At 44.5% G+C, this 15,360-nt stretch overlaps 1 protein-coding gene and 1 non-coding gene across 2 annotated transcripts; both read left to right on the forward strand.

The window, feature by feature from the left end:
• Positions 1–187: 187 nt before the first annotated feature.
• LOC114049134 (mediator of RNA polymerase II transcription subunit 24-like) lies at positions 188–15,159 on the forward strand (the record flags this gene model as incomplete). Its single annotated transcript, XM_027870315.1, has 13 exons — positions 188–417; positions 4,705–4,816; positions 5,126–5,276; positions 5,908–6,021; positions 6,525–6,572; positions 7,116–7,198; positions 7,608–7,694; positions 8,683–8,720; positions 9,147–9,229; positions 9,722–9,900; positions 10,010–10,109; positions 10,512–10,687; positions 14,930–15,159. Coding segments are annotated over 13 exons (1,405 nt in total), but the record flags the coding sequence as incomplete, so codon positions are not given.
• On the forward strand, positions 8,978–9,082 carry LOC114049145. Its single transcript, XR_003569840.1, has one exon. It is a non-coding gene; the product is annotated as a small nucleolar RNA SNORD124 (small nucleolar RNA).
• Positions 15,160–15,360: the final 201 nt, after the last annotated feature.

Consider the following 15,360-nt stretch of genomic DNA (forward strand, 5'->3'; position numbering starts at 1 on the left):
TTTTTTTTTAATGCATTTAAAAACTTTTTTCTGACAAGGGGTGCATAGGCTTTACCAGCCTACCTGTGTTGTCCAGGACAAAAAAAGGTTAAGAGTAGTTGTTGTAGTGAGTGAGGTAGAGGGAGGCCATGTGATTGGACTTGAAGGGAGACTCAGAGTCAGGTGGGCTATATTCCTTTCTCCACAGTTGTCATGGCAAGGCAGAGGAGTGCATAGGTCTGTGCCGTGCCCTCCTCAGTGCCCTTCATTGGTTGCTTCGATGCACAACTGCCTCAGCAGAGCGACTTCGGGAGGGCCTTGAGATGGGGGCCACAACAGGGGAGAAACAGCTCACCAGGTGTCTTCAGCAACTTAAGAAGATCCTCAGCAGCACCAAGAATCGAGCCCTGCTACATGTCGCCAAACTGGAGGAAGTCTGTATGTTGTCTTTGCCTTCTAATTCTCATTCACCACCATTCCCATATCTAGTATGTGATGTCAAAGGAGATGAAGCAGGGTGCTATTACCCTTTTCAATGGGTTGTGAAACTATCCCATATCCTCTTTATTTCTCTCCCTATAAATACTGATTGTGTTTTGGGAATTTTTGACTATAGTACCTTCCTTCCCATTATACATTTGCAGATTTAAGTGTTTGAAGGGATCTCACAGGTCATCTAACCCAGCCTCATCCCACCCTATTCATTCTGTTTTCCCTATCAGTCAACCAAGAGGTTTTTAGTGAGTAACTACCACATGCCTTCTAATGTGCTCAGTACTACTGGAGATACAAAATAGGTATAAGATATACATACTCCCGGGCCAACTTACTTGCTACCCAGTTTCAGGCCGAAGATCCAGAGCAGAATGATAAATCCCAGTCCCTGAGGATGGCATTCTTGGGTAGGAAAGTCCTGGGCAGTATACTGAGAAAGGTAGGATAGGTGTAGCTCAGACCCCAGGGGCAGAGCTAGGTTTCAGCTTCTATTTCAGTTGGAAACCTTCAGAGAAATAATGAGGGCAGGAATCCCAGACCAAAGGCAAACCTACAGTTTCACTGTGAGCCAGCAAATCATTCTAGCTGGCAGATGATAGCTGAGACAAGCAGCAATATATTTTTGTTCAGACCCAAATGCGGGTCAGGAACTTGCACAGCTCAGACTGGGGGAACTAGGAAAAATAGAAGAAAAGGTAAGGTATCTCATAGCAAAAACAACTGACTTGGAAAACATTGGACTGCCTGAATGCTATGGCCAAACAGAAAGCCTAGACATATTTTAAGAAATCTAAAAAGAAAGCTGTCTACATCTTTTAGGATCAGAGGGCATAATGGAAAGAGAAAGAATTTACTGGTCATCTCCTGAAAGAAACCCTAAAATGAAAACTCCTGGGAACATTATAGCCGAAATCCAGAGCTTTTAGGTCAAAGAAAAAAAAAAAACACTGAAAGCAGCCAGAAAAAAGAATTTAAGTACCACAGAGCCATAGTCAGATTCACGCATAATATAGCAACCACCACCATGAAGAAATGGAGAGATTGAAATATGAGATTCCAGGAGGCAAAGGATATAGCTTTATAGCCAAAAATAACTTACCCAGAAAAACTGAGTATAATTCTACAAGGAAAAAAATGAGAGGGGAAGAGGGATACATGGGGAAAGTGAAGGGAAAAGAAGGTTAGAGAAAATTATTTTATATAATCCGGGTTAGCAAGAACACATATATGGTTGCTGAGGGCATGGGAGAAGGCAGCTGATACTTCAGCCTCACTCTCATCTGAACTGGTCACACACAGACACACACAGAGTTGGGTGTAGAAATCTATTTTACTTAGGAGGGAAATCAGAAAGAAAAGGTAGAAGGAGGGCAGATAAAGGGAGAGATAAGTCCTAAACAAATCAAACTCTAGGGATTCCCAAAAATATTATAGCTCTTTTTGAGATGGCAAAAATTGGGAATCTGAGGGAGTGCCTATACGTTGGAGAAAGGCTGAACAAGCTATGATGAAGACAAACAACTCTGAAAAAATTAAGCTTGTTATAATGACCAACCATGATTTCAGAGGACTAATAATGAAACCTGTTACACATTCCTGATAGGGAGGTAAAGGACTCAGAATACAGAATGAGATAAATAATTTTTTGGACATAGCCAAGGAGAAAATCTGTTTTGCTTGACTCTATGTGTTTGTAATGGGTTTTGTTCTCAATTAGTAGTAGGTAGATGGGAGGTTGAGAAGGCATATTTTAACTGATTAAAAAATGTACAATTTTAAAAATAATATACTTTGACTATCTGGAAATGCTGCTCCTCCTTTGCCCTAACTCTTTTCATTATTCTCCTTGATATTCTATATCTTTTATTTTGGTTAGTGAATTTTGTTGTTATTTTATCAAGTTCTGTAAAATTTCCCTTTAATGATTTGATTGGCATAACATTAAAGGTGTAAATTAAAAAAAAAAAAGATACACATACACCTGTAATCAAGGAGCTCTCTTCTTCTAACTGGGGAGACAAGGCAGTTATTATGTAGATGAGAAAGTTAATACAAAATAGCAAAGAGGAAGAACTTGCTTGGTAGCCTGGTCTTCAATATTTTATTAGTTTGTCATTGGAAATAAATTAGTCCTTGACATATGTACTTGTCCCAGATGTCCTTTTAAATGTTCATAATGGCATGCTTTTATGTGTCATATGCTTATTTACTTATATTATTTTACGTGATACCAGAACCTTCAGAGGCAGAAAAGAAAAACCTCAACTATGGAAGCAGACTGAGTCCCTGGAGGTGAAAAGATACTTAAGTGCCCAGATTTTAACTGACTAGATGTTAACTGTAGAGAAGGGCAGCCTTGAGTTTGGTTTCCTAGATAAGACTAATTAGGAAAACTTTTATGTTCCATGTGAGAGGTTCAGAAAGATGACTACTAGATAAAAACAGGTTAGGGTCTTAACTCGATCTCATAGCTTGTATTTTGTTGTTCTTGTAACATTTCGAAGTCTATCAGTTATATGGTCCTGTCCAATATATGACTCTCAGGAATTCCATGATGAATACCAGTAACTTCATTGATCCTAATACTAAATGAACTTACATTTGTGTAGTGTGTTTACATTTGCAAAGTGCTTTTTCTCACAGAACTATGTAAATTATTTAGTGTAAGTATTATTATCTTTGTTTTACAGGTGAGGCAGTTTTGACTCAAATAGTTTCAGTGATTTACCCAAATTACATATCTGGGAAGTACTAGAACTCTGATGAGATTGAAAGATGCATCTCTTTTGATTCATAAGTCCAGCGATTTTTCTGCAACACTCCTCTTTTTTAAAATGTAATTAAATATTAAGTGTAATGATCCAGCTTCAAGAACTTATTGGGGCAGCTAGGTGGCACAGTGGATAGAGCTCCAGCCTTAGAGTCAGGAGGACCTGAGTTCAAATATGGCCTCAGATATTTGACACTAACTGTGTGACCCTGGACAAGTCACTTAACCCTAATTGCCTCACAAAAAAAAAAAAAAAAGAAGAAAATGACAGACCACTCCAGTATCTGCCAAAAAAGTCCCAAATGGGGTCAGGAAGTGTTGGACGTGACTGAAACGATTGAACAATAACAACAAAGCCTTAGCTCTATTAATTTCATTTTATAGATTTAGCCTAAATGTTCAACCTATTGAAATCTTTCTGGATCTTGACTTGTTATGATGTATGTTTGTTTTTAACATTAATTTTTTTTTTAACTTTTTTTTTTTAGAGGCAATTGGGGTTAAGTGATTTGCCCAGGGTCACACAGCTAGTAAGTGTCTGAGGCCATCTATGAACTCAGGTCCTCCTGATTCCAAGGCCAGTGCTTTATCCACTATGCTACCTAGTTGCCTCTAACATTAGTTTGTTTGGTTTTTTTTTAATTTCAGTTCCAAATTCTCTCTTTCCCTTCTGCCCCTCTCCTACCTATTATATTGAGAAGGCAAGCATTATATCAGCTTTACATGTGAAATCATATAAAACATATTTCCATATCAGCCATGTTGACAAAAAAATAAAAATAAAAAGCAAAAAACAGAGAAAGTAAAAAAAAGTATGCTTCAATCTGCCCTCAGAATTCATCATTTCTCTGGAGGTGGATAGCATTTTTCATTAAGTCTTTTTAGAATTGTCTTGGATCATTGTCTTGACCAGAATAACTAAATCCTTCATGGTTGATCATCATTTCAATATTACTGTTACTATGTACAGTGTTCTCTTGATTCTGCTCACTTCACTTTGCATTAGTTCATATAAGCCTTCCCAGGTTTTTCTGAAACCATCCTGCTGGTTATTCTTATAGCATAATAGTATTCCATCCCAATTATATATCACATCTTGTTTAGCCATTCTCTAAACAATGGGTATCCTTTCAGTTTGCAATTCTTTGCCACCACCAAAAGAGCTGCTGTTAATATTTTTGTACGTATAGGTCCTGTTCCCTTTTCTTTGATCTCTTTGGGATACAGAGCTAGTAGTGGTATCAGCAGTATAAACTCTCATGATGTCAGAGGCCTTGGAAAACTTTCTGGGAATTTCATCCACTGTTGTTCCTACCCTGTTTAGAAAAGAGCAGAAAGTGCATGCTACCACTTACGTCCCTGGGTACATACCCTGTTATTCTCTGAGAGTACCTAATATTGTGAGTTGTTGCCTTTAAAGAGGCTAGTATTTCTCATCTCCTCCTGTCTTTCTCCAACAGCCTCCTGGACAGCCATTGAGCAGTCATTATTGAAGCTTGGGGAGACCTTTGCCAGCCTTAGCAATTCCCATCTCCAGAGTCAAGCAGAAGAATGTGGAGTACTGATTAGAAGGTACCAGTCTTTTAATTCTTTATCATAAGGGATGGTTCTTTGGGGGTGACAGGGTAGGTAGAGGAATATATTGGGAAATGTATGTGATGCCAAAACAAAAGGTATCAATAAAATGTCTGGGTTTTTGGTTTTGTTTTGTTTTTTTTGATTAAAAAAACAAAAAAGGAGGATGTGCCAGGCAGTCCAGTGAGCCTGCTGGGGGCAAAACAGAGTTCCATGAGCCCAAATGTCTCCTACAGGTCTGAACTCTTCTCTGTTCTGCACTTTTTACTCCCTTACCCAAACTTAGTCTGTTTGTCTTCCTTTCAGCATCCCTATCATGCTGTCTATGCACTCAGAGCAGCTGCACAAGACTGGGTTCCCCACAGTGCATGCTGTGGTCCTCCTGGAGGGCACCATGAATCTGACAGGAGAGATGCAGCCATTGGTTGAACAGCTGATGATGGTGAAGAGGATGCAGGTGTGGGGACAGTGTGTGCCTTCATCCCTTGGGCAGCCCAGCCAGCTAGAAATCAGATCATTGAGCTGTATTTGTTGGGCACTGAGAGAAGAAGCCTCTGGACAGTTACTGAGAGAGCTCAGTGGTTGAGGACCCCCATTCTAATACAGTTTGAGGTCACCCCTTAATCACCTAGTTCTTAGAATGAAGACTAAAGAAGGGCTCTTCCATTCTGGCACTGGTCAGAAAGACCGAGTTTAAAATCTTACTAGCTATTTGACTTTGGGCCAGTGCACTGCCTTCAATTTCTTCAGCTGTAGGATGAAGGTGCTAAAATGAATTACCTCATGGGGTTGTTGTGAAGTAAGTGCTTTGGAAACTTTAAAACACTAATATAATTATGAGGATTTAGTGACTAGAAGGCCGAGCTCCAAGTGAAGAAGATGTGAGTTCAAGGTCTCCTTGGGACACATGCTGGCTTTGTGATCCAAGGCAAGTCATGTCATCTCACAGGGCCCTAGACAACTCCCTTTGGCTGGGATTGCAGTACTTGTGCTGATCTGTACTAGTAGAGGAAGGTTCCCCATCAGGAGTTCTTGTCTGGTGTCCCCCTACCCCAAATGTACATGATTGTTTTTGTTTTCTACTTTAGCGTATTCCCACCCCTCTCTTTGTCCTGGAGATCTGGAAAGCTTGTTTTGTGGGTCTCATTGAATCCCCTGAGGGCACTGAGGAGCTCAAGTGGACAGCCTTCACTTTCCTCAAGGTACTGGGGGAAGGATTGGGAGCAAGAGGCCACGTTAAACCCAAATGATCTCCCTCTGCTATTAGCCTCTGCCACGTTCCTCTTCATAGTTCCTGAGCTTTAAATTAGTTAAATTGAGCTCTGTGGCTGATCCCTTTGTTCTTTACTATTGGGATTCTGTTTAGTTCAATAGTTGCCACATCATAGTGCAGGAATGTGGGGTGGGAGCCAGAACATGGAGACACATGGGATTGCCCATACCTCTCTGGGGTCATACTCATCTCTAACACCACTTCTGTGATAATGTACCCTAAGCCATGGTCCCTTGAAACTGGGAGCTGACTAGCCCAGGGTGCTTTGACACACACTGGACTCTTTCTGGTCTGGCATCTGTGAATTCTTGTCTCTTACTGGGATAGATATGTTGCAGTTTGTGCTTGGGATGGGGCTTCTCTTCCTGGGCCAGGTGGAAGAAAGGAGAAGAAATTGATTCCCCCGGGCCTTCTTCTTCTTTTTCCCTCTAGATTCCTCAGGTTTTGGTGAAACTGAAGAAATACCCTCAGGGGGACAAGGTGAGTTGCCCCAGACTGTATTATGGTATAAAGTGCTACCTGAGGAGGACAGAGGAAAGAGAAGAACCATTTATGGCCCAACAGGGAAACTGGCAACCAGTGAGAAGGAAGGAAATTTATGGTTATATCCTGAGGCTGGGCTATTAGAAACTCTTCAGGGAGTTGAATTGTTTGAATGCCTCTAGATCAGGAAATTATGTATTGAAAATACTTTGATAACTCAATATAACTGGTTTCCTTTGTAATCCTATGGATTTTACTTGTTATATTTAAAAGCCTCATCCCCAAGTAAACACACATGTACAGACACACACATCATCATCATCATCATCATCATCACCATCATCATCACCATCATCATCCTACTACCAGAATAGGCAAGATGACACTTCTCTTTCCATCACAACATTGGGCACACCCAGCCAGTTGGCCTGGGCCACAGGCCTAGCAGAATAACTAACACCTGTGCCCAGCATTGCCATGTGTGACTAGAAATGGAGAAGGCTGCATGGAGCCCAGATTGGGGTTTCTGGCTCTTTGTAGGACTTCACTGAGGATGTGAATTGTGCCTTTGAGTTCCTGCTGAAGCTCACACCCTTGCTCGACAAGGCTGACCATCGGTGCAAGTGAGTGCTCCCAGGGCCCCTGTTTGGCTGATGTGCCCAAGAGAAGCCATTCTGTTTCTGGGGCTCCCTCCTCCTACTTTTAGAATGTTACACGTCAGGATGTCTCATCTCCTGATCCAGTCCCCTTAGATACCTCCTTCCTTGAGAAAGAGTGGGAGAAAAGACTTTGGTCAGACAGAACTCCCCATGAGTTGGGTAGACCTGTTCCAGGTGGGGCAGGCAAACCTGCAGCCTGTCCACAGTCTAGTGCTTCCTTGCTTCCCTTTCTCAGACCCCCAGAGAAGCTTCTAGAAGTCTCTGCTTCTAGAACTGGAGCAGGTCTGAAGAAGTCAGATGCCCTCTGCTCTGAAGACTCCCCTGTGTGTCTATTCAGACATTCTCCCTCCCTCCCCCCTCTCCTCTCTCCCAGCTGTGATTGTATCAACATGCTGCTCCAGGAGTGTAGTAAGCAAGGACTGCTCTCTGAGGTGAACAAAGAGAGCCTGATGGCCAAGCGGTAAGTGTATGTGTAGTTGGGCCAGCCCTGGCCACTGTCCCTTCCACTCCCTGTGCCCGTTGACCCAGATGGGGCCTCTTTGTCTAGTGTTTGAGTTTGTGACTGTGGCTGGGTTATTGAGGCCCAGGGAAGAGCCAAATGTGTGTGCTCTATGCTTGGTTGGGGTCTAGGTGCTTGTTATCCCTTCACCTCTCAGCCACCCCTTTCTGCCTCAGGAAAAGACGAATTGATTTTGATCCTCAATTCTGCTTCTCCCTCTTTCCTTTGGCATCATTGGATTGGCCTCCTCCACGTCCTACCTCAGTTTTCCCTCTGATGAGAGTAGTGGCAGTGAAGACACTTTAAATATTAGGCATTATATGTATAACATACCAAATTGCTTGCCTTCTCAATGAGGAGGGAGGGAGAGAATTTAGAACTCAGAATTTTAGAAAATGAATGTTAAAAATTTTGTACATAATTGGAAAAAACATTTAAAAAATTATTTGGCATAAAGTAACCAGTCATTAACCAAATACAAGTTAGGAGAGGCTATACTGGGAAGAGCTTTGGACTAGGGAGGCAGGAGACCTAGAAAGTTCTGATTCTGCTGCTAAGGAGTTCTGTGACCTTGGCCATTCACTTGACCCTTTAGAGCATAAATTTCCTCACTAAAATAGAGGGACTGGACTAGCTGGCATTTAAAGACCTTTCCAGCTCATGCCATTCCATTCATAATTTCCTGTGAAATCCTGTTCCAGTCATCTCCAGGGGAAGGCAGTTCTTCAAGTGTACTAGAATTTGTTTGTATTTAGTGGACCATCAGCTGGCATTTGATGTTTTCAGAGATTGTGGTGATAAAGCTGTATTTTAGTGTAATGTGATTTATAACCCGAAAGCTGGTGACTGACACTAGTTGAGAAGCACAGATTTCCCCCCTCTTCTGCTGTCTCTAGCTGTTCCTGTTGTCCCAGGCCCCTCTTTTGACCCAGCTCCCCTCTTTCCACAGCTTGAATGAATTCACAAAGAACATCAGTAATGAAAACTGTAAGTTATTTCCTTGTCCTCTGCCCCAATGCACAAACACACAGACACACAGACACACACCCACGCAGAGGGTGGTCTTTACACTATGATAGATGACTAATCAGGGTTGTATAAGAACCCTGAAAAGGGCAGGTAAGGGCAGGCCAAGGATTGTTCTAAAATTGTACCTGCCTGTCGTCTTTGTGAACCCAATTCTGCTGTTTGGGGTGGAGAAGAGAGAGCAAAGGAAGGGGGCTCAGGACTTTTGGGAAGTCCTCATATTTCAAGGGAGGAATGATGCTCAAAGTGAAACCCCAAGAAAAGGATCCTGAGTCCCAGGTCTGTGATGGAGCTGCTCTCTTTCTGACCTTCCTTGACTTGAACCCTTCTTGCCCTCAGCCCTGGGCAAACAAGGCTTCTTCTCACTTCTGCGTTTACTCCCCACAGCCAAAGTAGCTTCAGTCCGTGCTCTGCTCTTTGACATCTCCTTCCTCATGTTGTGCCATGTGGCCCAGACCTATGGTTCAGAGGTCAGTGAGAGGGGAAGGGCAGCAAGGAATGGGGTAGAGGATGACAAGGGGCTTGGTGACATGGAAATGGGGAAGAAACCATTTGTGAAGGCCAGAGAAACCTTCCTAGATCACCAGGTCTCAGGAATGATGACACACTATGCCACTGGCTGATGGCTGCCCAGATCCTCAGGAGAGGGACAGGGACCCTTCCTTTCTCTTTCCCCCTTTCTCCCCTACAGGCTCATGCAGACTCTTTAGGGACCATATCTTCATTGACCACAAGATGGCGGCATAGGCCTCATTTTCTTCTCCTTCCCCTAAAACTACCTGGTTCTGGGGTGGGTGAGAGAGAATGTCAGCCTTGGCAGGATAAAGGCTGAGGCCCACCCAGGCAGAGGTGGGGTGGCAGTGGTCCTCTGAGGCTTTTGTCACACTGCCCTGTTGTCAGGGTGGTAAAGGTGCCTGGTGGGCAGATGTTTTATCCCTCTCCTTGACTTGTTCATCATCTAGGTCATTCTGTCAGAATCAAGCACTGTGGGTGAAGTGCCTTTCTTTGAGACCTGGATGCAGACATGTATGCCTGAGGAGGGCAAGATCCTGAATCCTGACCACCCCTGCTTCCGGCCTGACTCTACCAACGTGGAATCCCTGGTTGCCCTGCTCAACAACACCTCTGAAATGAAGCTAGTGTAGGTGGCCTGGAAGGATGCAAGTGGGGGCAGCAGTCAGGGTCTTTCTCCTTCAAGGCCATGTTCTTGCTCCCATTTTGGTGACCTTCCTCCCATTTCTTCCCAACAGGCAGATGAAGTGGCATGAGGCCTGTCTCAGCATCTCAGCTGCCATCTTGGAGATTCTGAATGCCTGGGAGAATGGAGTCCTGGCTTTTGAGTCCATCCAGGTAGCCATTCCCCTCTGTGCCCAGTAATGCCCTTTGGTCCCAGGATATGACATCCTCATTTCCCCACCCATACCACTCTTTACTCTTCTCTCTTCTCCAAAGTGCCAGGTGCCAGTTGTGGGCATCACTGCATCTCCTTAGGGTGGAGGGTCTCTCCATCTGTAGAAATTAAGACCAAGGTGTCTCCTCCTGAAGCCATGGTCATTTCTAGATGTCTAGGTCAGTTCTCCTTCTCCTTCCCAGCCCTCAGTGTCAGTGTGGGCATACTGGATTATGGTGGGCCCAGGGCTCATCTTGCTGAGTTCTGATCCTTCCCTAGGGGCAGCAGTGTCCAAGGAAAGGGTGCAGGGCAGGGCTTGGGGTTGGGGTTGGTACCTGCAGCTGATATGTTTCCCATCCCAGAAAATCACAGACAACATCAAGGGAAAGGTGTGCAGCCTGGCAGCGTGTGCCGTTGCTTGGCTTGTGGCCCATGTCTGTATGCTGGGCCTGGACGAACGTGAGAAATCACTTCAGATGATTCGCCAGCTGGTCGGGCCTCTCTGCAGTGAGAATACCCTACAGTTCTACAGTGAGAGGTCTGTAGTCTTCCCTTTCCCCTCCAGGCCTCTCCATGCACTTCTGTCCACAGTGCCTTCAATCACCACGATCACTTTTGGGCCGGAAAAGCCAATCATTTCTCTTTTGCTGCTAACTCCGCATACTTGTGGGAAGGAGCACTTATCTTGGAGATCTGTGGACTGGAGAGGCCTTTTGCCTTCCTTTCTAGCCTTTGATCCTTGGGTCATTTTCCCTTTTCCTGGGCTTTTTAGGGTCCTGAGGAACTCACCTTCTTTCAGTCATTCATTCAGTCAATACTTGTTGAGCACTTCTTATGAGGAAAACAGTTGTTTTGAATGTCTTGTAAAGGGAAGAGATGGCAACATTCAGCTAAAATATTTTCACTGTCACTGTAGAGTCTATTCCATTGTGATAATTTCTGCTCCCCTCAGTGGAAAGTTGTCCAGGATGTAAGAATCTTCAGCTTGTGCCTCTTCTCAAGGATTTGTCCTGCTAAAATTCTTGATGAAATGGAGGAACTCCAGCGTAATAATAATAATAGCAAATATTTATATAACACTTTAACATTTGCAAAATATTTTGCCTGGGTCATCTCATTTGATTCTCAAAACAGTCTTATCAGGTAGGTGCTGTCTCTCAGTATGCAGATTCCGGAAGCTAAGGCTGATAGAAATTAAGACTTCTGAGTTTCTTTGGCAGAATTTGAACTCAGTTCTTCCTGATTCCAAGTTCAGCTCTCTATCTATTGAACCATGGACAAATTTTGGTTCAAACAGAGATGATACTCTCTAAAGATCAGTTAATATTTTCAGAGCTGGATTAGCACCATTACTTGAGTGTAAAGATTCTTTATTCTTTAGAGAATTCTGGCTCCACCCATTTCTTCACAACTAATCCAGAACCAGGAAGAGATGTATAGGGGCAGTCCCTGCTTGTGTCCCTTCTCCTGGAAGTATTAGTTTGTTCTGGGTGGGGGCCAAGCCTGGGCTAGAGCCTGAGAAATATGAGGCCCCCTCTTCCCTCCCCCCCTCACCTCCCCACCCAGGCACTTGGTTCATAGGAAATGACTTCTATTTATTTACATTAAAGGTGGCAGGGCCCCAGGCTAGGGAGCAGCTGGCTTGAATGCTTTGTAGGAAGGGGGCTATTTCCCCTTTTAACATAGAGTGACCATCTAGTGGAGTTCTGCTGTGGAATAAAACAGGCCTTGGTAGTAGAGCCCCTGGGAGCTTCCTCTTGTTTACCCCTGCAGAGTGTAGCTTAATTGATCTGGAGTTTTTCTATAACACAAATCTTGGGAGAGTATGAGGTGGAAGGTTTAACCATAGTAGTGTTTCCCTTTCTTGGCAAGTATCACATCTGCCTTAATCTGCATTCTGTATTGTCCATAGAATGAAAAAAACAGTTCAGGGAAAATAATCAACATATCAATGAATTGTGACTATATAGGCAATATTCCATAGCCTTGACCTCTCACTTTTACAATGAAGAAAAGAGTTCTCCTTTTTTTCTTTGCTGCTACTAAAACTGTTTCTATAAATATTTTGGTCCATATGGCTTCTCTTTACTTGATGGTTTTAGTCCTTAGCTGAAGGTCTTCCTTGCTACCCTAACCCCTGCCCACATTTTTGATAATTTCAGTGTGCATGTTAACAACACTTTAGGTTCACTAACCTCAGTGCCCTTGAGCTTTCCTCAACACTCAGCTGTCCCCAGGGTGGTCACATCTTAGATCTCACCACCATCCCAAATTGTTCCACCTCCCAAAACTCTAAAATATGTCTCTCTGATCCCGCCTCTCCAACTGCCTTACTCTTCTTAAACCTGTTCTTGGTCCTTTCTTGACCTGTGAGTTCTGTGTCTCACAGAGACATTCTACCTCATCACAGAATCACATCTTTACAACTTCTGTCCATTGCTCCTGGTTCTTCTGGAGCCAAGCAGACAAGACTGATTACTAACACATGATTGGCCTCCAGGTACTCTGAGATGATTTGCACGTCCCCTCACCTGTAAGTCAACTCTTCTCCAAGTGGAATATAAGCTCTTTAAAGAAGAAATATTGTTTCATTTTTTGTCTGGCTGCGTAGTAGGTGCTGAATAAATGCTTGTGGATTGCTTGATTCTCTAAGTTAAGTATCTCTAATTCCTTCGATAGATTTTATGACATTTGCTGGTCACCATCCTGATTACCCTTTTCTGGGTTCTTTCCTGCTTATGAGTCTCCTTTTTAAAATGTGATTCCTAGAACTGAATACAATACCACAGATCTTGTCCAACCAGAATAGAATTACAGTGCATCTGTCGCTTTCCTTGCCCTGCTCACTATTCCTGTCTTTTTTTTAAGAATAAGTTTTATTGATCTCTTTTTTTATGTATTACATTTCCCCTCATATTCTCTCCCCCTCCTTGAGAGCCATCCCATGTAAGATTTTTTTTAAAACAAAAGAAAAAAAAATTGAAGAAAAAAGATCAGCGTAACTGATCAGTACATCAAAAAAGTCTGAAAACATGTACAACGTCCAGTACTTGTGGACCTTCCACCTCTTTGAAGGGATTGGGTGGTGGGGTCTGCCCTTACCTCTTCTGAGTCTTGTTCTTCATAATTTGGAAATGTTGACTTTTGGTTTTTTCTGTGACTCTTTCCATTTACTCAGATGTAGTCACTGTGTATATCTTTCTTTTTTTTTTAATCTGTGCTTCCTTCACTCCTCATTCGTTCGTGGAGATCTTCCTATGCTTCTCTGTATTCATTGCATTTGTCATCTGTTACAACATAGTAATATTTCGTTACATTCATGGACACTATTTGTTTAGCTGTTCCCAAGTCTATAAGCATCCACATTGTTTCCAGTTCTTTGCTATCACAAAAAGTGCTGCTATAAATATTTTTGTGTATATGGGGTTCCATCTGCTAACTGGCTGTACCTATTTGAGGGACTGTCAGTGACAGAAGATGGCTCAGCCTTGTTCTCCCTGGCCCTGGAAGGCAGCTCTGCGAGAAGTCTGTGGAAAGTACAAGAGGCAGATTCTGGTTTGGTCCGAGGCGACAGCGCCTAACAATCAGGGCAATCAGAAACCACTGGATGGAATGGGCAGCTTCCATAGGGAGTGAGCTCCCCATCAGTGGAGGTCTGTAAGCGCAGGCTAGCCGATCTCTCCTTGGGGATGTTTTTGGTCAGGTGTTCGTTGCACTGGATGGCCTCTGAGGTCTGGGATTATGTGAAAGGAGATGGAGAAGGAGCGAGTGGGGGTGGGGGGGAGGAGAGCCAGTAGAGTGTGGTGTCTGAAAGCAGGGGAGAAGGGGTGGGGTGGGGTGGGGCAGCGGTGTCAGAGGGTCCTGGAAAGGTCTTTGTGGACCTGAGGGAGTGTTCAGTAGAGCAGAAAGGAGGTTTCAGAGCAGGTGTCCCCAAAGGAGGTTGTTGTCGTGCCGTCTTAGTCCTGGGAGCAGTTTCCCAAGTTCTTGTGAGGAGCTGGGCACAGGGAAAGTGGCCTGATGACCGGCGTTTGCCTGCTTCTGGTCCCTGAGCTTATTTCTGTCCCAGGGATCTGGTGTTCCTCCCTCCCTTTCCCACTGACTGGCCGAGAGGCCAGTGTGGGGACTTCTTAATCTGAGGCTTGACACTCCTTTCCTGCCACCTTGTGTCCCTTCCTGGGAGCCCCATCTGCTCAGCTTCCTTGTCCCTGAGAGAAGAAGCAGGCTCCTCTAAGTGAGAGCTGGGGGCCCCCAGAGTTCGCTCACCAGGCTCTGCAGCTGCAGGTCTTTATCACACAGGTTATCAGCACAGCATCAACGTTAGTTATTGCAGGTAACTGCAGCCTCCTTCTGCCTTGTGCCCCTCCAGTACTTGACTGCAGAGGCTTCATTCCTCCCCCCACGCCGTGAAGTCTTCAGCACTGACGTCCTTTGGGTGCCCCCTTCCTCCCCTCCTCTCCTATCCACTCTTGATTTGATTTCATTATCTTCCCATTGTGCAACTGTGGTGCCATTTCCTCATCTCCTCCTTGAGACCTCCTTTCAGCACTCAGGTATTTTCTCTCTGTGGGGTTCCTCCTAGGCCAGGAGGCTCTCTTCTCGGGGCACTTCTGTGAGGAAAGGGGTGTACCTTGACTTAGGGGCTTCCCTGGGACCTTTAACCAGAGTGGGGTTCATCTCACCAGTCAGCCAGGGAGGGAGGCTGGGGCGGGCTTCCCTTGGGGGAGAGTGCTTTGAGCAAACACTGTAGTCTTCACCTCTGCCTCTTCCTCCCATTCTCCAGCTGACAGGTCCATGAGCAGTTCCCTCTCAGCCTCTCAGATGCACACAGTCAATATGAGAGACCCTTTGAACCGAGTCCTTGGTAAGTTCCTTCTCTTCCCTAAGCCTGGCCAGCTGGGCATGAGACTCCCTTCTTCCACCTTCCCTCACCTGGTGGTGGAGACATCTGCTTGTCTTTCCCTAGTCCCTCCTGTGGTCCCCTGTACCAAATCACCTCCTCCCTTCTCTCCTCCTCCTGTCTTCCTTTTTTATCTTCTTTTCTGTCACCATCCTTCTTGTCATTCCTCCTGCCCCTCCTCTGTTCTCCCCCCTCCTGATTTCTCCTTTCCTCTTGCTCTCTGCCTCCCCCTTCCCTGCTGTCTTCCTGCCTCCCTTCCTTTGCACTTTATACTCAACCTCCGTCTCCAGATTTTCCTTCATCCCTTGTGCCTC

This window comes from Vombatus ursinus, unplaced genomic scaffold (genome assembly GCF_900497805.2).
Source record: "Vombatus ursinus unplaced genomic scaffold, bare-nosed wombat genome assembly UNPS02002982.1, whole genome shotgun sequence".
Classification (NCBI taxonomy): Eukaryota; Metazoa; Chordata; class Mammalia; order Diprotodontia; family Vombatidae; genus Vombatus; species Vombatus ursinus.